General features: G+C 40.7%; 1 protein-coding gene across 9 annotated transcripts in view; it reads right to left on the bottom strand.

The window, feature by feature from the left end:
* The window catches only part of ITGBL1 (integrin subunit beta like 1), a 242,080-nt gene that overhangs the window by 26,788 nt on the left and 187,619 nt on the right, over positions 1-27,673 (bottom strand). For all 9 annotated transcript variants that reach the window (XR_004346683.1, XR_004346684.1, XM_032611345.1 and 6 more), the window contains exons 8-9: positions 19,328-19,444; positions 4,603-4,749 (exon numbers count right to left, since the gene is read on the bottom strand). Coding sequence is in view for 7 of the 9 variants with exons in the window: in XM_032611345.1 (XP_032467236.1) it covers positions 4,603-4,749; positions 19,328-19,444 (264 nt within the window). In the remaining 2 variants the exon portion in view is untranslated. The remainder of the gene's footprint in view (positions 1-4,602; positions 4,750-19,327; positions 19,445-27,673) is intronic.

Here is a 27,673-nt window from a genome sequence, read left to right as displayed (position 1 = left end):
CCATGAGACCCAGTCCAGCTATAGGGAGAAGCTGGCTCATCCTGGCAGGATCTCTAGGGCAGTAAGTTCACAACCACAATATCACTGACCCATTTATTGTCTTTCTTAGTATAAGGACCCTAAAGAGTGCTCTGATCTCCCTTCTGTGCTTCTCACAGGCTTCCATTCCTCGGGAATCAGCCACATTTTCTCATTTGTCTTCAGAGCATCCTTAGGACACAAGACGGGGAAAGAAATGAAATTCTTCTGCCTTCAAAGATGAGAAAATGAAAGTACATCAGTTAACCTAAGATTCCTATCTGATTCAATCTACTCTTGTACCTACCTACCTGTGATGCCTCTCTCAGGGGAAAAAAAACAAAAAAAACTTTCATATAGTTTCAAAAAATGAGTTGTGTGTCCTACAGATCTGCCCCGACAGCCATATCGGGTGAGGCAACTAGAGCATGGAGTGAAGACTGGTTTTTGAACCATGACTTTCACCCCTTCTCTTTTCCAGAGATGGAGAACGGGTTGGGCGGAGGGGAGGGATAGGTGGTGGAGGTACCGTGGACTTAATCTGGACGATGCATTACTCGAGTATCAACGTAAGAGTGTAAGGGGTCATTGAGCGACATGCAGTTACAATCATTGTCACACAACAGCATCTTTAAGGATATCAGAGTGGATCACCTAGATCTGGGTTGAAGTTATCAGGGTAAGAAGGTTATTGTGTATTCTTGGATCCAAATAAATAAACCCCCAAACAAACAAACAGCCTATAAATTATATCACGTATTCTGCAAAGGTAGCTAAGTTTAGGGGAGACCTGGCTCTGAGATCATCTCTGGTTATTCCCGCAAACAACTGAGTATAAGGGCAAGGCACCTTTGTTAGCTGCCCCATTAACAGAGTCGGACTTTCTTTTTCGTCCATCAAGCCTGACAAAATGCTGCAACCCAACATCCCAGCAGGCAGATTTCACTATTGTACTAACTCTTCCATCTGTTATGAGGGTCACAACAATGTATACCTTGTTTTAAATTTTTCTATGGAGTGATTTATTGTCTTGGCTATAAATTTGTAAAGAAATAAAATGCTATTTCTTCATCGTCTCCTGAGGTGACAGCTTTATTCACAGCTCCTGGGGAGCACACATTTCAGCCTCGTTTTTTTCTGCTGGAAACACTCAGCCGGGTCTAGGCTGCTAAGTGCTGTGCCCTGGGGATCTCAGGCCCACTACTCACACCTGCCCCGTGATCGGAGAAAGAAAAAGACTCGATTCCCTTTGTGAAAATCGGGGTGAGGGGTTTTCATTTACAAACTTGAGGACAAAGTACATGGCATTCTGGCAAGTCCATGAGATGTATCCAGAAATACATGGCCCCAGTTTAAATAACTCAGAAGGGATTTCCTTCTCTGCCACCATGTTGAAGACCCTTAGTCTATGGCCCCAGTTTACATAACTTGGAAGGGATTTCATAGTCCAGCATGGATTCTTCCAGAATAGGAAGAAAAGAAAGGGGCCCACAGCCAGCTGCTGCCAACACTAGGCATGCCAGTATCATCACTAACAGCAAACTCAAAACGTACAGCCTCGAGGCAGGTTTTACATTTCCTTCTGAGTTTAAAACTCTACCCGTTGAAGGATAAAAAATAGTTTAGACAAATATGCTGTCAACTCTTCATTGATACATGGATATATTTCCCACCACCCAAAGCAAACAATTTGAAAAGGCATTAACTAGAGAGATTTTCTTGTTCTGTTTCATTTTGAGGAAATGCCTTTGGGCCAATATTTAGTCAACCTATTTTTTTTTTTACATTTTCTACATTTATGAGGCTAAAAAATGAGTCACTCTCCTATGAATGTAATGACTTTAATAAGAATGTTTATTTCTTGAAAAGGGACAACTCCTCCTCAGAATTAAATTCAGTTTGGGCAATGACAGAGTGCTATTCACTAGTCCAGTGAGCATGGTTTTGTGTTTTCTTCCAGTACCCGCAACTGGACATAACTTAGCCAAGACCTGCTTAGGGACACTGTTCATGATGTGATAGTGTGTCTAGTAAACAGACACACACACAATTGCTGGTTTTTAAAATAAATATAAACAAGCACACAAATTTTTTAATATGAATGGGTTTCTTCATTCAGTAGAGTTTATACGAAAAGCTAATACCCTTATTCTAAGGATAATGCCATTATGGAAAACCAACTAAAAGTACCCAAACTTTGTGATATTGTGTTTGGACCTATGCTCAAAAAAATCCAATTCAGACAAATTAGTCATTCTCAGTACTCTTTTATACCCTCCATTCTGATCTTATAGCATTTTTTTCTTCTTTCCTATTTCATCCTTGAAGGTTAATTCCATCCCTACCTCCTCCCCTGTTTTCTTTATTAATCTCTTCCTCCTCAGTTCCTTCCCTTTGTCTTCCTTTAACCTCTCTTTCCTCCTTTTTGTTTCTCCCAACAGAGCCTGAACCCAAAACAAAGTGTTTCCAGGAGCTGAGGCCCCCCTGAGAACCAAACTGGTACGAGATTTGTTCGGGACTTGGAATTAGATTGAATTTAACGGGAGAACAAGCTGGGTACACAGTTATTGCTTTAAACTCGTTTGAGAGCCACCTGACTGCTCTAACTGCATTAGGTTGAGGGCATGGCCTCCTTGCCTGAACAATGAAAACACGAGCCTCAAATACAGGGTACAGGGTTCCTGGAAACGAAGAACATGGCTTTCTATTGAAATGATCATGCTTGTATCAATTTTCAGCCTTCCTCCCCGCACCCTATGTGGTCACATCATCCATCAGATTTTATCTTTGCAATTGTGTCAAGAAGCCCCCTTCAACCTGACAGCACCAGCCTTGAGAGAGAGATGAAGCAACAGCCACTGTTTAGGGGCACATCTCCGAGGCACATCCTGTTTCTGAGGGCTCCTCCACTGGTATTAAGAGATTCCCTTTCTTCCCTGTGTCTTCTTCAGAAAGCTATTTACCTGATAATCCTGCCCCAGGGTAGGTGTTTCAAGGTAAGTGCAACTTCAGCTAGAGCCTTGCCCTGTCTGAAAGGGGCAGGGGGTGGGGGGGCGCGGGGCGCAGGGGGGCATCATCTGTTCTGCAAGGAGGCTAGTGAGCTGAAGAAGAGAGCTGGGAAGCTCCAGGACATCTAGTTCCCTGCAGGGCAACTCCCGAAAATTTAGTGAGAATCTGTGCACTTCCAGAATCTTCCTAGGTGTTTTCCTAGCCACTAGCAAAGAGGAATGTGACAGGCTCCTAGATGGGCCCATAGGCACTGTGAGAGCAGGATTTTAAAGTCTCTTGGAGAATTTACACAGAAGCATCAACATCAAAATAGCTAAAATTCAATCTATTAGTTAGTATTCTTTCTCTGCTCAGGAAAAAAAAACCCTGTTCTGCCCTTTTGGGGGTGGGGAAGGGGCACTGGTGGGGTGGCTTTTCTTCTAGAATCTGTTTCTGCAGTAAATGTTTGATTTAGTGACTCCTATTCAATCAACTTGAAGATTATAACCACTTCGAAGGTTTAATTTTTTTTTTTTTTATATTAGGTTACACATGTGTGATTGGAAAATTGGTGATTTTCAGACCAAAGAAAATTATACCAGAACTTTGGGACCCGTGTACTATTTTTTTTTTTTTTTTTTTGCGGTACGCGGGCCTCTCACTGTTGCGGCCTCTCCCATTGCGGAGCACAGGCTCCAGACGCGCAGGCTCAGCGGCCATGGCTCACGGGCCCAGCCACTCCGTGGCATGTGGGATCTTCCTGGACCGGGGCTCGAACCCGTGTCCCCTGCATCGGCAGGCGGACTCTCAACCACTGTGCCACCAGGGAAGCCCAGACACGAGTACTTTTTCCTTCCCTTTTTATGAAATGAAATATGTAGTCTCCTTTTATAGCCTCACATCCCTAACCTTCCCCTCCTCCACACACACACATCTACGTATTTAGCCTCTGAAATTCCCAAAGCCTATTTGTTGGCAGTTTAGGCGCTTGTGATCACTTCTCTGCGGTTCTTGACTGCGCCATTTCGCAGGTGAACCCAACAATTATCCTTTTGCCTTTTTGGCCCATTCAGTGCCCAATCTATCTTGCTGGTTTTCTTCTTTATACAATCATCAATTCTTTTTATTCAGCAGTGACGCTGAACATAGCAAGTGCCCAGGGATCTTTTCACATGAAACCTGTCTCATGCATTTCATTTTCTCAGGCCCTGAACTTCATTTGGCAATTTTTTTAAAATTATTTTATTATCTCTGGCATTTTTCATTTATAGTGGCATTTATTTAGATTCACACACGCAGAGGAGGTGTGTGCATGTGAGCTGTAGTCCCTGGAGCTTTAGATAAACCCATTTTTCTATCACGAATTCATTTACAACTAAAGAAAGCAGCACACAGGTATATTTGAGACTCTCCTTTTGATAATGATTTCCATTATCGTTTGAATGGGAGAAATTCCAAGCTTAAAGCCTGGTCCAGGCAGAGGACAGAGGGGTCTGCGCTCAGTAGAGTGCAGTCTGCAGAAGCTGGTTGTACGTGCTGCCGTATAAACCACATGTCAGAACAGGGATTCTGTCCAAAGCTGCAGCGGACACTCACCCTTCCCCGAGCACAGTACGCCATCTGCCGATTCGCACAGACTCCTGCTCTGTTCCTCCGTCAGGTTACACTTCCGTGGATGCTGGCAGAGCTTCCCGAACCATCCTCGCCCACAAACGCAGCGACCGCAGGAACACGTGCCGTGGCCTGCGAGGCAACCACAGGGTGGGGTGAGAGGAGTAGATGGGCAAAGAGCCAGCTGAGTCACAGTCTTTAGGAAAAAAATATGTAAACCAGAGTATCTCATTTCCTATCAAGCCAACACACTTTCTCCTTACGCACAGTTTGGCGTGTGAGTGTTTAAAAGAACTTCGCAACAGAGTTCTAGCTGAACACCATCCTCTTGAATGTCGCATCAGAGATGGATTCAAGAGAGAAAAGAAAGCTTGAAACAAGTTAAAGTGGATTGTGACCATCCTTTCTTGATACACAATACTTTCCCATTTGCATTTTTATCAGGATGGAGTCTTCAGGCTTTTCCTCACTGTGCACGCCCTGACACCCAGACCAATCTGCAAGGCTAGTCACGTCACCACTGCCTGCCCCACTTATTGATTACTCTCCTATCACTTACAAATAAAAACCAAAGGTCCACCTCCAGACAAATGGCATCTGGTATTATACTACTCTCTGTGTTCCTCTGCTTGCTAATAAGAACAGATATAAGTGTAAGTAATGGTGTCTCCCTATCGCTGTATAGAAGTTAAAAACAGCACGAGGCTTAGACTCATATCTTTTCCTCCCTTTTGTTTCTGTCATTGGCTCCTGGTTTGGGGATGTTTATCTTTGGTGTGTACGCAACATTATATCTGTGACACTTATACACTGGCATATACATCTGACTAGTCTCTGGCCACCAACACTCCATTCAATTGCATCCTCTTCCATGTTAATTTCTCTTTCTTCCCATCAACGCTCTATTCTTTTTCTATACGTGCATTACCTTACAGCCAGATCTCTCCAAAGAGAACAAACAAAACAGCTATTTGTTTGGCAAAATTTTACTAATTACTATGAACAGAGCATTTTTCTAGGCACCAGGGGATGCAAAATCAAATATGATGGGCATGGTGGTCCCTGCCTTACTTGCAGGGACATATCAAATCATCATTCAGACTGCTCAACCCCACTGCATCTTTTGAGACCATTCTGCCTTGACCATTTGCTCTGGCAGGATCTTCAATAGTAAATTTCTTCCATCTGCCTCTTCCTACACTCATTTCTGCACAAGGAGGGATTGGTGGCCAATATTTAATTGTTTGCAATTCATTGTTAAGATTAAAAAACCTAAGTACTCATGACCCAAGTGATATTTCGCTGTAACACGTGACCATCTGGAAGTGAATGGAAAGCAAATGGGAGGCAAACTTAAAAGATACCTGGATTAACAGACCTATTTCTGCCAGCCTCTTCTTGTCCATATGCTGATTTATTGAACTGCATCTCACCACAGCCCTTTGAGTCAAGCATTATCACCCTTTTACAGTCAGGAAACTAAGGCTCAGAGAGATGAAGTAATTTTTCCTCAAATCACACAACTCAACCATACAGGATCAGAACCTGACTCCAGTTTTCTCTAATTTCAATGTCCCCTCGTTTTCCATGTCACACTGACTGTATATTTCATTTTGGAAAATAAACAATGACTTTCAATCTGAGACACGTAGGAGCCTTTTCTTGATTCCTGTCTTTTCAAACTGCTGCATAGTATGAAGGTATACATTTGACGTTCGTGGGCACTTTCTTCTTAAGAAGTCTCTGCTATATTGGTTTTCATGACATTGGACTTTCCTGACCCTTTCAACCCTCCTCCTTCGTCTACTTATTCCTCTACTTTCTGTCTCACCCGATTAATGTAGGAATCCCCTGATTGTCTATCCTTAATCATCTTCTCTTATCTCTCTACCATCTCTCTCTTGAAAAATTCATCAAATCATAGGAATTCAGATAAGCACAATGATTACAGGGCTCTATCTCCAGCCCCTCCATCTCTCTGAAATTCCTCTCCTGTGATTCCATACTTCGTATTCTACTAGCATCAGAAATTGATACATCGAGACCTGCATGTATAATTTTCTTTCCAAAAGCTACTCTTCTGTATCACCCATCTCTTTTAACAGCCCAACTCTCCTTCTAGCCAACCAGTTCAAAATGATTCAGATCATACTTGACTCTCTCTCACTTCCCTCATCCAAAGAGCTGCCAGATCCTGTTGAAACAACCTCAAAATTTCCACTCCTATCACCATCAGAAACCTTTGAGAAACCTTCTATCACATCTTTCTCCAATATTCTCACTCTCAGCTTCCCATAACATGACTCTACTCACATCACAGCCTTGAGATCTAGGACTGTGTGACTCCCTAATGCTTACGGGATGAAGTTCACCTACTTTAACCTTCCTTATGTCTTAGGTTCCTGAAGTAGATTCCCAGCTGCTTCTCCAGCCTTACTTCTTCTCCCCTTCATACACTTCCTGACCCACTCATCTTTCCCGACATAGTTCCGGTGTTTTCCAGACTTCATGACTTTGGTGAGACAGGAATCCATGCCTTCTACTCTACAGAACCAGATCCTGCTTAATTTTCAAATCTCAGGGAAAGTGACTACACCTCTGGAAGATTTTTCTAATATCCCCAAGTGGAATTCATCTTCCCCTCCTCTGAATTTCTATACTATCTTATTTTTCACCTCTTGTGTAACATTTTTGTCTTCTACCTCGTAATATGCAGTTATGTATCAGATAGACCCATTACTTGACTGAATTCTCTAATGGTAGGAATCACGTCTGATCCATCACTATAGTCTTCAGAGTGCCAAGCACTGCCTTAGACATAGTAGATCCTCAAAAAACACTTATAGAGTAAGGTTACTTTTCAACAAAATCCCCTTCTTATTTTTTCCCACAAATCCCAACTGACAACCATAAACTGAATACAGGACATGTTTACAGGTCATCTGGCTAATAAACTGTCCTTCAAAGTCAATGGACTGTTCTTAGATGGCTCTGTTTTATTTCTATGGCCTTAGAGTGGAATGAAGTTAGCAAATCTGTGTAAGACTTACATACTCGATGAATCGTTATGAAACTGATTCTATCTTGACTTCTCCAATAAAACAAAAGTCCACTTAAAGTGAAGCCTACTTAAGAAGTTCAAAACAAGTTATCCACCTTTGGAGGCAGATAATGTGTGATACAAAAGGAAGAAGAAGGAGGAGGAGGAAGAGAAAGAGAGCTTTTTAGCATCAATACCAGCCAGCTATGGGCTTTTCAAATGTTTATGCTTCTTACGAGCCCTGGGTTAGTAAGAATTACCATCATTTGACATAATTAGAATAATCTAATCTCTATGGCGGAGAAAGACATTCTGCCTTTGATTTAGGATCTCATTGAGAATGACTAAATGATGCCTCACCACAAGTAATTTAATGTAACATTTATATGCAAGGAAATAGGAGATTGTTTTTCACTTATTAGCTCATTTATCACATCCTTCCTGAGAGTTAAGTTGGCATCTAGCCCAGACAATGGTCAAAATGCACTGGTATTTAAATGTTTTGCTTTGCTATTTACATGACTTCTCTTTACTTAAAAAATGTTTTAAAAGCTTTCAATAATATCTTCTTTATAATAATTTAGTCATCCACTCAAGAACTTTTTATTATGTACTAGGCATTTTACTAGCTCTACTCTCATGGGCTTATAGGCTACAAGGGGAGGGAGAAAACAAATAACGAGGAAACAAATACACTTGAGCTATGGAAGAATTAAGGAGGGTGTTGGTAGATTCAGCAGAGAGAACATTATTAACTGGAGTGGCCAGCTCTCTGACACCCAGTGGCTGAGAAAGAGCCAGATAGCTAATGTTCTGGAAAAGCTAATGAAGATCCTCGGAATAAGAAAGAGCTTCACATGTTATAGGCAGTGAAAAAAAGGCCAATGTATTTGATGAGTAAGAAAAAATGAAAAAATAATAAAGTTGGAGAAATATTTAGGAATGAGAACATAGAAAATTACTTGTTCTTGGTAAGGCGTCTACATTTTATTCCAGGAGGAAGGGGAAATCATAGAAAGGTGTTATGCAAGAGAGGGATGTGTTATAATTTATAGTTTGCAAATTCATTTTGGCAACTGGGTGGGAGAAATTAAGGTGTGTTGGGAGGAAGTGAGGATGGGGAAAGTGAGAGAGTATTGCAGAGTCCAAGTGAAAGGTGATGCAGGCTTCAAGCAGGGTGGTGGCAGTGCAAATGGGGAGAAGTGGCTGGAGATCTACCTTGATGGGGGTACCCATGGAACTTGCTGCTGGATTGTACGTGGCAGGTGAGAGAAAGAAAGGACTAGTTTTCTGACTCAAGAAATCCTGTAAATAATGATGCTATCTAATAGATATGGAAGCTGCAGGAGGAAGAGGTTGGGGGCAGAAAATCAGTTCAATTTTGAATCTTGTGTGTCTGAGATACTCTTAAGACAACCAAGGAGAGGCCAAGTAAGCAGCTGACACAAACATGGCGTTTGAGGACAGGTTGGAGCTAGGTCTGGATGTGTTGGAGTTTCCAAAAGGAGATGGCATTTAAAGCTTTAGAAGTGAATGAGCCCACCTAGGGAGAAATAAGTCTTGAGAAACTCCAATATTTAGGGTAGGGGAGAGGGGAGAAGCCAGACAGACAAGCAGCATCCTCCAGTCAAGAAGAAGAAAAATGAGATGACTGTGTTGTCTTGTAAGATGACAAGGAGCGTATTCCATAAAGGAGGCCTATTGAGTAGAATGGTCCTGAAAATTGGAGTTTAAAAAAAAAAGACCATAAAGGTCAGAAGAGTAGTTTCAGTCAACTTTTGCCAGACCAACCCTACTAAGTTGTCTCTTAGGCCTATAAGTGGAACATCCAGGGGTAGCAGAACTGGGAGAATCATCTATATACACCATTCAGTGAGCACAACATCTCTGCTTGGTGGTAGAATCCACAGTGAGGTCATCTGTGTACAACAAGTGTATGATAGATCATTCAAGAATGAACCTGTAGAGAGAACCAGCCTAAATGAATCATTTGAAGTCCACTAAATCTGCCTTCATGTAACTTCCCAACTCTTCATACAGGCGAGCAATTTTCCACTCAATTTTCATTTCCATTGCCATTCATCCTCTCCCAGATACTTACCTCCTGGCATCTGGCACTCCCCCCGAGCAACAGAAATTTTTCTTCCATTTCTCTTCCCTTCCCCCACACCAAAATATTCACCAAGAATGCTCTGGATAGGTGTTGTCCAATGTAGTAATCACTAGTCAATGTGACCATTTAAATTTATTAACATTCAGTAAAATTTAGAATTCAGTTTCTCAGTTGCACTAGTCACATTTCAAGTGTTCAACAGCCGTATGTGGCCAGTGGTTACTGTATCGAATAAGGCAGATGTGGAACATTCCTATCATCTTTGAAAATTCTATTGAACAGTCATGCTCTAGACAATGACATTTCCAATGAATCCATGGGCTCTGAGACACACTTCCTCAATACACTGCAGAGACGGTTCTCAATTAGGAAACTGACACATGAAGGTATCTAATTGCATCAGATACTACATATTGCCTGCCCAATACTCTTTTCCCCTTGTTAATACTAGGGGAAGCCTCATTATTTTTCAGAGAGGTGATAATAGTTCATTTGGAAAATATTTGATTACTCAGGCTCCTTTTGACCTAGAGGTGCCCCTAGGACTTAGCTCTAATAAGTGAGATATAAGAGAAAATCTCTTGGGTGAGGTTTCCAGGAAAGCTATTGTCTTCCAAAGAAAATGGGACAGACTCAGCTAGCATGTTATCCTTTGCCCTATTTTCCCTTTCTTCTTTCCTGGAAGATGAGCACAATGGGAGATTTTCAAGGAGAGTGACAACAAAAGTCATACTCGAACGGCAGAGAGGAAATGAAGAGAGAGGGTGTGTGGGACTCTGACAGCTCTCAGGTAGTACCTCACCAACCATCCATCCCTGAAGTGACAATCTGCAGGCTTGTAGCTGAACAGTCCTAACTGGTTGTGTGGTGAGGCCATGCAGGATGGCTACGCCCCTGCTCTCTGTACATCCCCTGCTCGACCAGTCCCTCCTTCACTCACTTGACCATCCAATCCTCTTAATTATAGGCTTAATAAACATACTGTTTATGTACTTGCCCCTTGCCCCAGCCACTGGTTTCCCTGGTAACTGATGAGCCAACCTGACATCAGTTCCCCCCATAAATGGTAACCTCCTCCTCCCTGGAGCAGCTGCCATGTCCTGATGTCTGCCATAAATGGTGCGGTGTCACTCCAGGACCTTTTGCTGCAGACTTGTAAGATTCCCCTGCCCGATAAACGACTGATGTCTCTTTGTTCAGTCTCCAGGTTGGGCAACTACAAAGCTTATAGGCCTGCATTTTTAAGATGTAATTTGGAGACAATCACACTGCTACCCACATTGTCCAGCTAAGAAAGGCGTGGCCTGAGTGAGTGGTCTGAACCTTCCTCAATGTGAGAATTCCAGCAATGCCTGGGAAGGGGGTAGTGGTCACTGCACTCATACTCTCAGGCTGCCTGATCTTCAAATTGCAGCTACAAACCAAAAAACTCCCTGAAGAAATGAAATGTGAACTGATTGTATAATTAATAGGTGGCTCTTCATTATCCCTTCTTGTTTCTTAAACTGTACACATAGTCTCATTTCAGAAGCAGAGAGGACAAAGCAGAGAAAAGCAATAACCAGTCCACTCCTTAGTCTCATCCTGGGTATGTGGAGTACAGGAGGGAGATCTCTGGTTTAGCTTATATTAGTTCAAAACAATTAAACACACGTGAGCCAACATGTAGATATATTTTCCTTATGAAATCTTAAAATCAAGTACCCTAAAAATGAATACATCTTAGGGACTACCTCTCTGGATGAAGTGTGTTTTTCTTTCAGTAGTGACATCTGATTTTAAAAATCCATGCATTTGTAGGTCACATAAAATTTTTATTGTTAATAGGGATGTTTTGAGAAGATCCACATGGGGTCTATGATCATTGAACATGACTTACCAGTAAGTAAGTGAGGCATGGTCTTACTTCCTATTGACTTTCTCTTTGCCAGTCACTGTCATGACCCTCGTTTTCAGGTTGTAATTTTGGTGTAATCAAAACTGAACTGCTTAAAATTATGTAATTGCTTACATTCACCTTCAGGTACAGCTGCTAATTTATCCCAGCCTCCCAGAATTGGTTTAATCGCTTTCAGCATTTATTGTTGGGAAGGTGGATAAACATCATTGGCTCTTAGGTCTCATGAGCCCGCTGATTCGGTAGGTTTACAGTTATTTTTGGTTTTACTTATTCCTTGTTTGCTAAAGTGCTCAGGGAGTCCCTGCTTTGGAGCCAGGGACCCGCATTTTGATCTCTGGCCACACAGTAGATACATGCTTCTTGTCCGTCCCTCCAGGTGAAAGGTCACAGACACTATGGCTCGGTGTCTGGCAGTGAACTGAGAAAACTACCCATATTAGTGATGTCAATTTTGTTCTCGGAAGCTACACCAGAGGGATGATGTTAATGTGTTTCACACACCCCTAGTAGTGAGATTCGTTCCCCACTGGCTGCCACATGATGGGGAGACCAAATGCTTTGAACAAAGTAGTTGCCGTTCCTTCCTCAAGGCACAGAACTGCTGATTCGTATGATGCCAACTTCCTTCCAAAACATTCTGTAGCTGGTGAATCAAGAAATCTAAAACAGATGTAATTTTTTGTCCTGTTTTGGAGATGGACACTTCAATGAACTCCGTATTGCACAAACGCTGAGGCTTCTGTGGCTTAGAAGTCTTATGCCCCATAGGAGCCCAAAATCTCTTCTAACTATTCCTTAAGCATAGCTTCCAGAAAACCCGCAAGGGACATGCCTGGTGGCAGAGTCACAGCACTCATAGAAGCCAAAAACCATGGCATTCCCATAAGACATTCATAGTTCATTCACAATCCCTCCCAATCTAGTTGCAATTTATCGATCATAGGTCACATTACCATGAGCAATGTTGCCTGGTAACATTGGCATCTACCATCTTCATCTGTTTCCAGGGAGCTGGAGTGGGGAGGTTAACAGAGGGTCAGAGTCTCTTGCAGCAAGGTAAAGGGTTTTGTTAGCCTGTTGTCCATATGATGTCTAATACTGTCTCCAATACATCCAAGTTTTCCCATCTTTACCATCCCCCATCTAGCTAAACCACCTTCATCTCTCACCACTCATCTCCTAAATCCACGTTCACCCACCAACCCCACAAATACGCACTCCTCCCAGCAATCCAAACTTCACCTGGCAGCCAGAGGTACTTTTTAAACAGAGTGATAACGCTATTGTCTTGTGTAAACTCCTTGTATGGCTTCCGATCATCACTTGAGTAAAGCCCCAAATCATTAACACGGTTTACAAAATCTGTCATACCCTGCTCCCCTTTGCATTCTCATCTCCTATCACACAGGGTTTCTCTCCAGTTCTCAAAAACCCCTTGAACATGTCACCCTCCCTTCCCGCATATGCCTCGGCACACTGTTCTGTGACTCCTGGGTCGCACCCATCTCTCCTCACCTGGCTACGTTCTATGCATTCAGTTACCAAGTATGGTGGTCATGATGCTTAGCTGATTAATACATGTCAAGCACATGTCATGCATCATAGAGTTTTTACCAGATGTGAAGGCATTAGCGAAGCCTTCCGTAGCCTCCAGTCTATGTCAAAGCCCCTATCATGTATGTTTCCATTGAACTAGTGCTTCTTCTTTCAGACCATCCACCTCATTACCCTTCCTTTCTCAATGTTGCCCTTCAAGCATAATCATCAACTCCAGTAGATTCACCACTGAATCTCCAGGGCTGGCATAACAGTTTTTGAGCTGTTTGAGCTGGAGCTCAACAAATATTTCTTGAATTAAAGAAAAAAATTAACGATTACCTCAGTTTCAACCATGCAGAATGTGGAGGAATTTCCACATTGGAAATATTTAATTCAAATTTGTAGAGTATGAAGCCAGGAGGGAATGATGCTAAGAAATCATCTTGGCAGACACTGACCTCAAGATAAAAGAGGAAGAAAGAAGTGGAGATTACTCGAGGACAGTTAACAGTGAGCAGAAAAGACATGCAAAGGCCATTTCTAGGGAAGTGCTAAGATTTATTGGTAAGCTCTGAGAGATGAGTAAGAAAAAAAGATCAAGTGGTTATGAGAGAAGTGAGAGAAGAAACAGGGGGAAGGTGTTTCTGAGGCCCAGGAGACCATGTCAAGGGGGATTCTAAGTAGACCACAGCTCTACGCTGAAAAGCGGTCACGTAGAATGAGACCTGAACAGCACCCCGGATTTGGGCAACTAAGAATTACGAAAAACCCCAGGGAGTCAGTTATACAGAATGGTGGGAGACAGAGCAAGTTTCCATGGGTTGAAGATTGAACCAAGAGGAATGCAGACATACAGGTCAGAGGTAAAGGCATCAAGGAGATCAAAAATATTTAAGGACATGCTTGTGTTTGAGGGGCAGTGCTGGCCTTTACATAGAGTAAGTATGCAATGCGTATTTGCTGATTTAATTATTACATGATAGGATATTATTAAATAAGAAGAGATGTTCTTATGATAATGGATATTTTTAGATAGACTGAGAAATACAGAAACTTTGGCGATGCATGCTCTTATTCAAGCCCTAACAGCCAGTGTCTTCTTACCTGTGCTCCTCCCTGCTTGCAAACCCATGAGAAGCTTCTCCATGGAAGGTGCCCTGCTGAGTAAGAGCCACTAAAAATACTTCTGAGATGCATATGGCCACTTTGATTTGGTAGCTCAGTGGCAAGTGTGAGGATAGAAACTGTACCATGCAAAAACAACAGACAGGAGAATTCATCTATGCCGTCCAAAATTGAAGACAAGACAGTCACAGTTCTGAATAAACTGTGGTTACAAAAGGAATAACCAAGCAAACGTGGAGCTCTGTTCTGTGTCGCATAGAGTTTACTGGAATCCACAGCATAAAATTCCACCTGAGAGGTTATGTCTATCATTTTCTCTATAGGTATATAACACTAATGATAATAATATCTAATGTATATACATATGACACATGTGCTAAGTACTTTATACACATTAACTCACTTAATCTCACAATAACCCTACAAGAGACATATATTATAATCATCTTTTATAGGTGAGAAATGGGGGTTATGTAAATTGCCTCAGGTCATATGGGGAGTAAGTGGCAGAACCAAGGTTGGAACCAAGAAAGCCTCATGTCCGTAGTCTTAACTACTGTACTATATTGCCACTTACATTTCTAAATAGTTAAGTACATTTACATAAATGTTTGTGAAAGGAACCTGTGATCCCCTTATCAGCGGGTTTACTATGTCATATACTTTAACACTGCAATTATTTATGTTCAAACTTGTTAATTAATGGCATGTTTCTTGTAATTTCTGTCCAGAGAGCAGCTGAGACATAAATGAAATTCAAGGCTATAATAGCCAAGGCTCAAATAATTCCTTCCATAAAGCAGTGCTCAGAAAATAGAGGAATTAAAAATCACAGTACCTTGAGTACTGGAGGCCAAGTGCAAAACTCACGTGGGAGGTGATGCTTCCCGTGAGAACATGAATTACAGCTGATCTTCACTATTCGAAGATTTCATATTTGATAACTTGCCTACTCGTTAAAATTTATTTGTATCCCTGAAATCAACACTCGAGAAGCTTTCCAGGTCATTTGAGAACACGGGCTGAATGGTGAAAAAATTGAGTTGCCTGAGGTTCACATTCCCAGCAAAGATCAAAGAAGGTCACACTCTGCCTTCTTTGTTCAGCTCTTACACTGTAAACAAGTGTCCTTTTCCCAATATACTTGGTGCTGTACATTTTGCATTTTTGTGCTTTTTGTTGGTGATTTCAATGTTTTTAGATGGCTCCCAAGTACAGTGCTGAAGTGCTATCCAGTGTCCCTAAGTGCAAAAAAGGCTGCGATGTGCCTTACGGAGAAAATCCGTGAGCCAAATAATCAGGCGTGAGTTATAGGGTTGTTGGCCGAGTTCAATGTTAATAAATCAACTACATATGACACAATATGTCTTTACATAGACACACACATAAAACAAGGTTATGTATTGATTGGTTGATAAAAATGCTGCAAACAGAGGCAGGAACCTAGCTAGTCCCGTATTTCCCTCAGGAGCAGTGAGTCAGTATTTGCCAAATCCCTGTTCAAGACAACTTTATAGACCGCAGCCACCATGAATACCAAGACTAGACTTATCTTGTTGAGGAACACTAACAGAGCATCAGTGTGGACTGTAAACTATGTGCAGCTTTTCTAGCTACATGTCACTTCAGATACACATGAGCTGACCACTGATGGGGACATCTCTCTCCCTCTCCTTCCTGGAACTATCCCCCTCCAAGCAATAGGACTGAACATCAGAGTAAAGAGTCACAAAAAAACTACACACTGAAATGTGTACAGATGTGTGCATAGGCCCTAGTGCAGAACCTGTGGCAGAATTTAAGGCTCCAGGCTGTCAACTGGGCTGCAGAGCTCAGATGAAGCAGGAGAAGGTAAGTGAAGCCAATCATTGTTACCTACAGACAACCTTTTAAATTATTGGTATTGGACTTCCCTGGTGGCGCAGTGGTAAGAATCTACCTGCCAATGCAGGGGACATGGGTTCAAGCCCTGGTCCGGGAAGATTCCACATGCTGCAGAGCAGCTAAACCCGTGTGCCGCAACTACTGAGCCCACGCTCTAGAGCCCGCGAGCCACAACTACTGAGGCCGCGTGCCACAACTACTGAAGCCCACGTGCCTAGAGCCAAGGCTCTGCAACAAAGAGAAGCCACCGCAATGAGGAGCCCATGCACCGCATCGAAGAGTAGCCCCCGCTCGCCGCAACTAGGGAAAGCCCGCGTGCAGAAACGAAGACCGAATGCAGCCAAAAAAAAAAAGAGAAAGAAATTACTGGTATTATCTTAACCCTAAATCTCTCAAGGACATTATCTGAATGTCAAAGTGAAATTTAAGAATAACACCACAAAATATTTTCAAGAAAAATTTCCAAGGTGTGTTTCCTTTACCTACTTGAAAAATGTTAGATCTTTCAGTCAGTACAATGTCTTTAATACAATCTAAAATACGAAATTAAAATGCATAGGTGATTTCCTAGAGCTGGTTGCTAAAATTTAAGAAGAAACACCAAGAGAATCCATCCAATTATAGAGATCAAAGATGCTTTGCTTATCTGATTACTATTGTACTAATATTTGTTGGCTTCTAGCTGACACAGGAGAAGCAGCAAAGTTTTTCCCAACTTTGAAAACACGTTTGTGCTCTGATAATTATGTTCCAATATCATCTATATTTGGGAAGATCAACCATCTAAGAATTAATCTCTAAATGTGTAAGCAAGGATCTCCCAAATCGTAGCCAAGGCTCTACCAGGAGGATAAGATATATTAGCCTGTCTCCAGCTACAGCCTAGTCTACTGTGCCACATCCTGTATCCAATCAAAGAGAGGATGGATTGTCGGTAGGAAAATCTAGCCAGTGGTAAAGAATGAGAATCTGCACTATCCAGAGAGGATAGACCACCCGGCATGAGAGCTGCGGTCCTTCTGCATGTGTATTCTGGCAGCTGCAGGGGTCCCCCAGCAACGTCATCCTTTCTGTTATGATGACTTTCACTTGGCACGCCCTGGATTCTCTGCCCCGAGGTTTTCTCCAGCTGCAGAAGCCTGCTCTGATCCTGTACCTGTGAGGCATGCTGGATGTGGCCTGGCAGTTAACGTCTCCTAGAAGCAATCCTCAACCAATGACTGATGATATAAGAATTGTGTGTTTTACTCGGGCTCCTAGAGTTCCATCCTCTGTGCTGGGATGAAGCTCCAGTTGACCACAGCAGTAACTGGGTTGACAGCACAGTCTTAATCGGCTGCCCCTCCTCCATGCCACACTTTCCCACTCTCCTACCAGAAACTCCTTCCCCTTTCCAAGGACTTGCATCCAAATCCTTATCTCAGATTCTTACTTCTCATAGAGTTTCTCTACAAAAAAAATTCTAGTCTCTGGGGCAATTATATTTCTGATTGTATTTCAAGTAATTGGTGTTCTGGTTTGTACATTGGTCTTTTACTAGTTTGGCTAATGGGAGTCAGGTCCCTCTGGGACACAGAGGACTCTGGGTAGATGGACAAATCCAGACTGTAGACACGCAGAGTCAAGAATTAGTCTAAAAAATTATCACTTTGTGAGATGCTTTCTCACTTACCTAGTAAACATTTGATCTCTTCTAACAAGCAGATATATAGATTTGCTTTCATCTTTGGTTCCCTCCCCAAAGACAGAAAGAAAGAGAGATTCGCTGGGGGAAGGGGGGACTGGTCATTTAATGGGTATGTAGATATGACAGGTTTGTAAAATGTCAAGTACTTAACAACAACAAAAACGACTATAATCTGTTTTAGATATGTCTGATAACTAACACGAGTGAAAAGAGACTCTAAACTAAAAATGATATTGACATAAAGTCAAAACAGTGGGATATCACTCTGGGGGAAATTGTGGTTTAGAGAGAGATCTGTGAACTGAACTCCACAGCTCCAACCCTGAGTCTGGCACTTTTCAGTTATGGGACATTAACACCTCAAACCTCATTCACTTTTCCATTTGTGAAATGAGAAAAGCAGGAACTATCTCTGAGGATGTCTGTCACGGGAACTGCGAGAGATAAACCACCCGGCCCAACAGTTATTAAAAAGGGCCTTTCCCCTTGGCTCACAGAGAAAGGAAAGAAGAAAATATTTTTGATCAAATTCCAAGTGTTTTATAGTTGGTTAGAGAGAGAGTAGCTAGATAGATATACATAGAGGTCAGAGAGATGACAGAGATGGGTGGTGTGCCAGCCTTCCATCACTTGTACGTACATGTGCAGGCTTTTCCCCCAATAATAGTGCCCAACTGCATTATGATAATTATCTTAAAGAGATATAGTTATATTCTTTTAGTGTGATTCCACGTCCAGTTCACCTCAATTGTCCTAGAAACCTGGAAGGAACCGCAATCGGCATGCACCCTCTCTACAATATGGAGCTTTGCAAGACTGAACCCCCTTTCAGTTCCCTGGTGACCCCCTTTCCCTCCCCTGGATGAAGCTCAGGTGGACACTGGCAACATTCTACCGCTGGGACTCTCCTTTCTGCTGTGTTAACCTTCGTGACAACCCTCATCTGCCTCATTCTTCCTTTGCACTGCTTATTACTTCAGCAAGTTTGTTTTGGGGTCTCAGAGCCATCATGGAAACTGAGTGTATATCTCTTGTGATTGTGTAATTAACTTGGAATATAGTCTTACTGCTTTATTTTCCAAGTCTCAGGTGATACTTACTTCCCCAATCTGTTTTTATCAGTAATCAAAACTGTAAACTGGTTGAAGCAAACCCTTTCACTGTCTTCAGAGGACTTGGTTTAGGCTCCACCATCTTTTATCAATAGCATGCTTTATCCTGTCACATACATCCACGTGGATTAAATCAAGAGTCCAAGGTCCTTACCAACCTAACAGTATACTGCTTTTAGGTCTAATTGTGTATTGCTTTTTATCTTCTTTGTAACAGAATTTTTTTTAAAAAAAAGAAGGAGAAGTAGGATAAGAAAGGCAGGTGAAGCAGGCTGCACGTAGGGAGCAGAGGGCTGTGAGAATTGCTCACCTCCACAGACCACGCCGTCCAAGTCTTCGCAGCGGCGATCGTCACACTCACACGTCTTGCCATATACCCTGCTGCCTCCCGGTGGGTAGCAAGTGCATTCGCCACACTCACACTTACCTGCAAAACACAAAGGCAGAGTGCACTCAGTAGGAGGCTCACAGAATCAGGAAGGCTTGGAAAGGAAGCAAGCATCCTATTAGACTTCCTGGACCAGTTCTAGTCTGTGGCTGATAATAGCTCAGCAAATACCTTTTCCTACCTCCCTAAGCTTAAGCTGAAGGTCAAGCACAAATGCCAAGGAGGTCGGTGGGAGCTGAAGTGACAACTCCCGGCTCATGTCGTTCCCATCTTCTACTTTCCACTTTCTGTTTCATTCATTTTTTTGTTGGTTTCATTCATTTTTGAAGAATAATCCAACTATTAAACTCTCTGGGTATTTCATATTCCACTTATGATGAGACCATTTAACATAACTGGGTCAATTTTATATATTTTGACATAATTTGCCATAATGTGGTCATTTAAAAAAATATTTTTAGTGTGGGTCTGTCTGCCACATCAGAAAAAAAATGTTCATAGGTACATTTCAACCTGATATTTTAGTGATGATTTGGCATCAATTTTTGAGTTCATAGAAGTCATTTCAATATGGAACACATGTCTGAGTGCATGTCCTAAATACCTTATTATCCTTGACTTAAAGTTGAAAAGTATAAACATGTTTTGGAATGAGTTTGGTTCATAGTTTGGGGATTCCTTAACTATTTATCTTTATGTTTATAAACAGTTAAGTCTTTATCTTTATGTCTTTTGTTATTTGTTATTATTTCTGGAGCTGTAACTATGCCTCAAACACTATAATTTCTTCAATTCTGTCATTTTGTTTTCATAATACCACACATTGACTAGCATTATCACTATCATTTTACTAAACAGGAAATGGAGACTTACTGAGGCCAAGTTACTTTCCCTGGTGAACAAGTTCTTAAGGGACAGATTCAAAATTTATATCCATTCTCATTACACTTAAAGTTTGTGCATCTAAACATTAAGCCATATTGTATCTTAATATACTCATAATGCAGCACCAGAAAGTACATTTCTTTTTTCTGAGGAATTGGTACTGGTTTGCCAGAAATTCAGCTGAGTGACTACTCCGAGACATCTGTTACTCTCTGTCATTATCCCAACCATCATAATTACACACCCACTGAAATGATCATAAGATACTTCAGGGCTGACCCTGCAATGTTGTTAGTCATTCTGTTGCTGCATTTGTATCTCGTTAAAGAAATTCTGAGCTGGGATATGATGGAAGAAAGAAAAATTAGTATTTAGAATCATATAATTTCAGAGTTGTAATTAAAGATAATCTAATGCAGTGACTCATAATCTTTTGTGGCAGAAATGGTGGGGCTATGATCCATTTGAGAATCCAGTGAAAGATATGGCGATAGATAATGTTGTTCTGGCCACCCTCCAACCCATCTCTCCTCCAACTTGGAGGCAGTGCCAAGTTCAGCAGGAGTCAGAGCCCCTCCTCTTTCCCCAGTGATACCCCTCTTCCTATGGACCGGCAGACAGAACAGAGACACGCCAGACGCTCTTGGCCGGGGCTTGGATTCATGAGGGTGAAAGCAAGGCACAGGGCTGTGGCAGAATGCCAAGTGTAACAGCATAGCAGTGAGCATCCAGGGGTAGTAGAGCTCGGCACACAGAGGCTGAAGTTTAAACGTGATGGCTACAGGGGCTGGTTCTCGGCAGTGCCTTGCTTCGCTGGGGTGCTGCGTGAGCTGATTGTCCAAGCTTGTGTTCTGAGCCTAAACTCTTCTAATAAAATGATTTTTCATCCCAGTTAATGACCTCGGTTTCTGTTGTACGCGATCAAGAACTCTGACTGGTGGGGCTTCCCTGGTGGCGCTGTGGTTGAGAGTCCAGCTGCCGATGCAGGGGACACGGGTTCGTGCCCTGGTCCGGGAGGATCCCGCGTGCCGCGGAGCGGCTGGGCCCGTGAGCCATGGCCGCTGGGCCTGCGTGTCCGGAGCCTGTGCTCCGCAACGGGAGAGGCCACAACAGTGAGAGGCCCCGCGTACCGCAAAAAAAAAAAAAGAAAGAACTCTGACTGGTAGACCCCAGATCTCTCCCTGAAAAAATATACCAGCAAGTGTTTATTTGCTATAAAATGTCAGGAGGATCCATGACTTTCTGCAGTTTAATAGATGAGGAAACTCAAGTATGCTGAGGCTAAATGACGTGCTTAAGGCCAGCAAAGTAGACTTCAGCAGTATTGGTCCTAGAACCCAGATTTTCTGAGCCCCGGTTAATCTCCTGCTGTGCATAAACACACTGCTTCTCTCATAGGTAGATGTGTAAAGGACAGCAACGATCCAGATTGTGGAGAGAGGCAAAACATAGGACGGTCAGCAGTGTGGCCCTGTATGGTTAACTAGTCCATGGTGGACAGATGTGGGAAACTTCACCCACATCATTCCTGACAGGTAATCCACTCCCAGTTACCAAGAAAACAACACTTTTTAAGTTTGAGGGCATATGTATTTATGCTGACCATTTTATTAGCATTTTGAGGCATACAGGAAGTTTCCTGAATATGTATTATTGGCTTCTTTGAAAAGGATGAACTAACTACTGGCATATGTGTTTAAATATCTCCATTTCACTGTTTTCATTCTGGATAGGGTCTTCTATTTCTCCCAATCTCCCAATTTATCCACCCCCCGCCTTTTATACAGTTGGATAGTAAAGTGTTCATATATGGTCCTAGGTACATTTTTTTCCTGATAGATTGTAATTCAAGCATCTGTTTAAAATATCAGACAATAATTAACCATTTTGCAATTCATTTTTTAGGCCGTGTGTCTGTTGGTGTTTTAAAAATATGTTAAGGCAAATATTAGCTGAATTAACTTTATGTATGTAGCTCTAATTTAGTTTTTAGGATACAGAAGATTCTGATGGGATGGCAAAGCATTAAGCATTAAGAAAGGCTAATCTGTCACACATAGAAAGGTAAAGAAGAGTAAATTCTTCATGCGGTCCACATTTTAAAGGGCATTATTTTGCTATCTCAGTTCACAACTTCACTCCATTCACTACCAGGACATAGACCTGCCAGGTGAATTTCCACTCATTCTTTAAGATCCAAAGTAAATTCCACCAAATCCATGACACTTGCACCCTCCTAATCACTCATCTTCACAAAAACATCAGAATTAACTGCACTTCTCATGTGTCCTCATAATGTTTAAACCAATATTTATTGAACAGATGCACTAAATAATAATCACATGTAAATAGTTTGGTAACACTGACACAAAGCGTGAGCTTTAATGGAAGAACTTGAATTTAGAATAAGACGTTTCTCCCTGGAATGCAAAGGCATTGCCAATCACCTGAATACCTTCATTTGTGTTTTCCATAGTTATATCAATGAAATACGTTCCACAGCAAATTCATCACCTTTATTCACAAACTTACTCCTTTTCCTGGATTCTTTTATCCCGGAGAAGGTCGCTATTCATTTAATCTGTCACTGAGTCTTGAAAAAACTTGATGACATACTTGATGCCTTCCTTCTTTTAATTAACCATTCTTCTCCTTTCAATTTCAAATTTCATAAAATCTACTTTCTTAAAACATAGCTATAAAAAAAAAAAAAAAAAAAAAAAAAAACATAGCTATGATGATGGAACTCCCCTTCCCGTGATGGTCCCACATGACCTTTAAGGCAGAGATCAAATTTCTCAACAAGGCTTTCTACACAAGATCCAACTCACCTTCCTAAGCTTATACCCAACAATCACAGTGCACTCATGTTCAGAGACTTTGTTTTTGTGCTCCATTTCTTCTCTCTGCCATGCACTCTACAACTTTCTCTATAAAATTCAGCCTAGTGTTCAACAGCCAGCTTAAATCTGAAATCCTCTATAAACCCTTCCTTGCCATCCCTGTTTGGTCACCTGGAGGATCTGTTCCTTCTCTCTGATCCCACAGTACTTGGTTCACACCATTAGTAGATCAGTGAATGCACACTTTATACTAAATAAATACATGCCAGAACCCTACCATAAATAGTGATCTATTTATGGTCCAGGCTGATTTGTAACCTGTTAGCAGCCAGCAAAGTTCTCTGTTGAGGTAGTAGCAAACACAAGCCTCAGAATGGGAGAAAATATTTGCAAACGAAACAACTGACAAAGGATTAATCTCCAAAATATACAAGCAGCTCATGCAGCTCAATATCAAAAAAACAAACAACCCAATCCAAAAATGGGCAGAAGACCTAAATAGACATTTCTCCAAAGAAGACATACAGATGGCCAACAAATACAATGAAAAGATGCTCAACATTAGTAACCATTAGAGAAATGCAAATCAAAACCACAATGAGGTATCACCTCACACCGGTCAGAATGGCCATCATCAAAAAATCTACAAATAATAAATGCTGGAGGGGGTGTGGAGAAAAGGGAACCCTCCTGCACTGTTGGTGGGAATGTAAACTGATACAGCCACTATGGAGAACAGTATGGAGGTTCCTTAAAATACTAAAAATAGAACTACCATATGACCCAGCAATCCCACTACCGGGCATATACCCAGAGAAAACCATAATTCAAAAAGATACATTTACCACAATGTTCATTGCAGCTCTATTTACAATAGCCAGGACATGGAAGCATCCTAAATGTCCATCGAGAGATGAATGGATAAAGAAGATGTGACACATATATACAATGGAATATTACTCAGCCATAAAAAGGAACGAAACTGAGTTATTTGTAGTGAGGTGGATGGACCTAGAATCTGTCATACAGAGTGAAGTAAGTCAGAAAGAGAAAAACAAATACCTTATGCTAACGCGCATATATGGAATTTTGAAAAGCGGTACTGATGAACCTAGTGGCAGGGCAGGAATAAAGACAAAGATGTACAGAACAGACTTGAGGGCACATGGGGGGAAGGGGAAGCTGGCATGAAGTGAGAGAGCAGTAGTGACATATGTACACTACCAAATGTAAAACGGATGGCTAGTGTGAAGCTGCTGCATAGCACGCTTTGTGAGGACCTAGAGGGGTGGGATAGGAAGGGTGGGAGGAGGCTCAAGAGGGAGGGGATATGGGGATACATGTATACATACAGCTGATTCACTTTGTTGTGCAGCAGAAACTAACAAAACTTCGTAAAGCATTTATACTCCAATAAAGATGTGAAAATAAAACACTTAAAAAAATAAAAACAAATTCAGAAAGAAAAAATATAAGAAATTGAGTCTCCTCTCCTTTATTTACTAAATGGTAGTATTTCAATGATTAGTTTAATGTTATGGAGATGTAACTGTGGATTCTCAAATGATTATCAAATTAGTATTCTGATAAGTAAGAATGAAGGATAATGGAAGTTTGCAGGTCTAGCACTAGCAAGTACTCTGTTATATAACAAATTGAGAGGAAAATCTAAAGAAAGATATATCCAAAAATGCAAATAAACCAAGTAATTTTTAAAAAGACAATCCAGGAACAGGATGAAAAGGATGGAAATAACTGTCTGAAAAGAAATTAATTCAGTCAACATCATCAATATCATCCAACCAAAACTTAACTGAAATTTACAGAGTCTGCCCACTCCAGGTAAATTTTAATAAACTTAACCTTTAAGGACATACAAAAAGTTAGTCCAAAGACATACTTTTATAATGGATTGCAATCCCTATGAATTGTATTTAAAGGCTATTATACACTAGCAAAGAAGGGTAATGAAGTAAAGCAGATACGTAGAAGTTCTGATTAAAACAGATTTTACTTAAGCATTTCAAATTTGACACTTCTACAAAATACAGAAAAACTTTAAGTCAGAACATGGACAAAAAGCACAGTTTACAGCTCATCTAGTTTATCCTGAAGATACAAAATTAAGAGAGACATTTAAAAACTTTTAATAGTAGAGGGAATACAGGTAAAGTACATGAGTACACACACCCTATAGGGTTACAGAAGGTTCCTGGAAAAGGTGAATTCGGAATGAGTCTTAAAGTGTTTGTTAAATGTTAATCAGGCAAAGAAGAAAGAAAATAAATTTTAACGTAAGATTCAGTTACAAGAATGGGCTCTGATTTTAAATAAATCTGGATTTTAATCCTGGCACATCCAACCTTAAATGTGATTCTTTGGAAGACTAAGTTAAACCTCATTTATTACGGCTACAGGATGGGGATAGTAATGACACTGATCACGTAAGATTTTGGTTAGGCTAAATATTATCATACATATCAAGTACATAGGACAGGACCTGACACATAGTAAGTGGTCCATAAATAACAGATATTATTTCTATTTTTATAATTAAAAAAACATAATGGGAGACTTGAATTTCACTAACTCACATAAAATCCATTCCTTTACTTTCTGATTCTATTTCTCTAAAAAAATAAACCAACTGAATTTCCTGATCCAGAATGAGATTATTTAAGAAGAACACCATATCATCAAATGCACCTGCTAGCCTGGGAACAGAAGGTACACTCTCTACAACCTTATTTTCTTCCACTTTTTAAAAGGGCAAAACCATACTTGCAGTACATGCTCAATATTTGGAGAGTAATTAGAGGCTCACATAAAACAGAAAAGAGATTAGCACTTTACTAACACAGTCCTCCTTTGCCTAAAATAATAGGTTTACCATAGCAACCTGATTGTACTAGGAAAAGCTCCTGCCAAATGCATCCAAAGTTCCCTTGAAATTTCTATGAGAAAGAATTAAACACTTCAGAACTATAATATTCTGTACCATTTCATCTAAGTACAAATATTTTGTGTGTGAGAATAAAGTAATCTTCCATCAGACATTTGAAAGTGAAGAGGCAACTTTCACCTTCCATTTCAAAATGAGCAGTGAGACTTCTTATAATTCAAGCCATACTTTGACATTACATTTGCTAGCCAAGGAAGAGATGCTCGTAACTTTTTAAAAACATGGATAAATGTCAATCCTTCTGTTTGTGTCTTCTTAGTATACAAGGATTAAAGTAATCAATCACAGACCTTTGTGAGGAAATAAGACATTTAAGCAAATGTTGTACTGATATAGTTTTCTGTTGTTTGCCCTTAGAGTGTCTAAAATTGAAACTGGGATATGGGAGTAGCAGGCTTCACTTTTCTCTAAAGGTTTTCCAAGGTATTGAGCAGAACTTCACAGAGGAAGTCTATTAGACCTCTAAGTAAGAGTATCTCGTTATTTCAACCTTAAGATTAGTTTCTATAACAATAACTAAAATTACTCAATTCATTTATTTCTAACAAAAATTTTATAAATTAGGTAGCAATATCATACGTGTTTACCAATATAACTCAGGAACTATGCGATAGACCCAAGGTTAAAAAATCAGAGAAAGAATGAGGTTGGAAATGTGGAGCTTAAGTAATTAATCAATGTGGCCCATCCTGAATGAGTCAATATAAATTAGAATAAGAATCTCATTCTTTGTAGCTGATAAACCCATTGACGGGACAGTGGGCAGTACCTTGCTTCAGAAACAAGGTTTTGGGATTCTGCAAACAAAAATCCTATCACATCCAGGCCTATGCCTGGTATTGAATTATTGATTCCATAGGGCATAAATAAACACATGCAATTGTAATTCACCATGAAAGACTCTATGGGACAAATGTCAAAGATAGAAGCAGACAACAAATGCTATTCACCAGTGAAAGAGTTGATACAGAGAAACGTTTCTATAGAAAGTTTCTTGAAGATAAACTACATTTGGGAAAAAAAGGGATAAGGTAGAATCAGACCTTAATCACTTTTAAATTCTTGCTGGTTTTGTTACTTTAAAACATTCAAAAGTGTGAGTGAACATATCACTTCCTTAACGCACATTTCAGGAGTGCTAATTAAATTGATTTGAAACAAGCGTGGACTTTCTTCCCACATCAGGGATAATCAGAGAATTTACTTTACAAATTGAACAATGAAATCCATCTAACAATAAATAATACATTTCCATCAACAACAAGCTAATCGTTTAAAATGAAGAAAAAATACACCATAAAGCAATATTTTCTCCTGATAACTTATTTTTTAATTAGTCTTTATTTCTGAATCTACCAATATTAGTTTTCCCAAATCATAAAACATTAGAAAGAACATTGAGCATACATGTAAATGTATACATATATCAGAATATATGTCTATATGTACATTTAAATTTGAAGCTATTGTAACTCCATGTGAGCAACTTATCCTCAAATGGCTCATGTAAAAAAAGTTCTTTGTACTATTCTTAAGTCTTCTAAGATCAAAAGTATCTCAAAATAAAAATATTTTAAA

This window comes from Phocoena sinus, chromosome 18, assembly GCF_008692025.1.
Source record: "Phocoena sinus isolate mPhoSin1 chromosome 18, mPhoSin1.pri, whole genome shotgun sequence".
Classification (NCBI taxonomy): Eukaryota; Metazoa; Chordata; class Mammalia; order Artiodactyla; family Phocoenidae; genus Phocoena; species Phocoena sinus.
The sequence above is the reverse complement of the archived record's forward strand: the minus strand, read 5'-3'. Positions and strand labels throughout refer to the sequence as shown.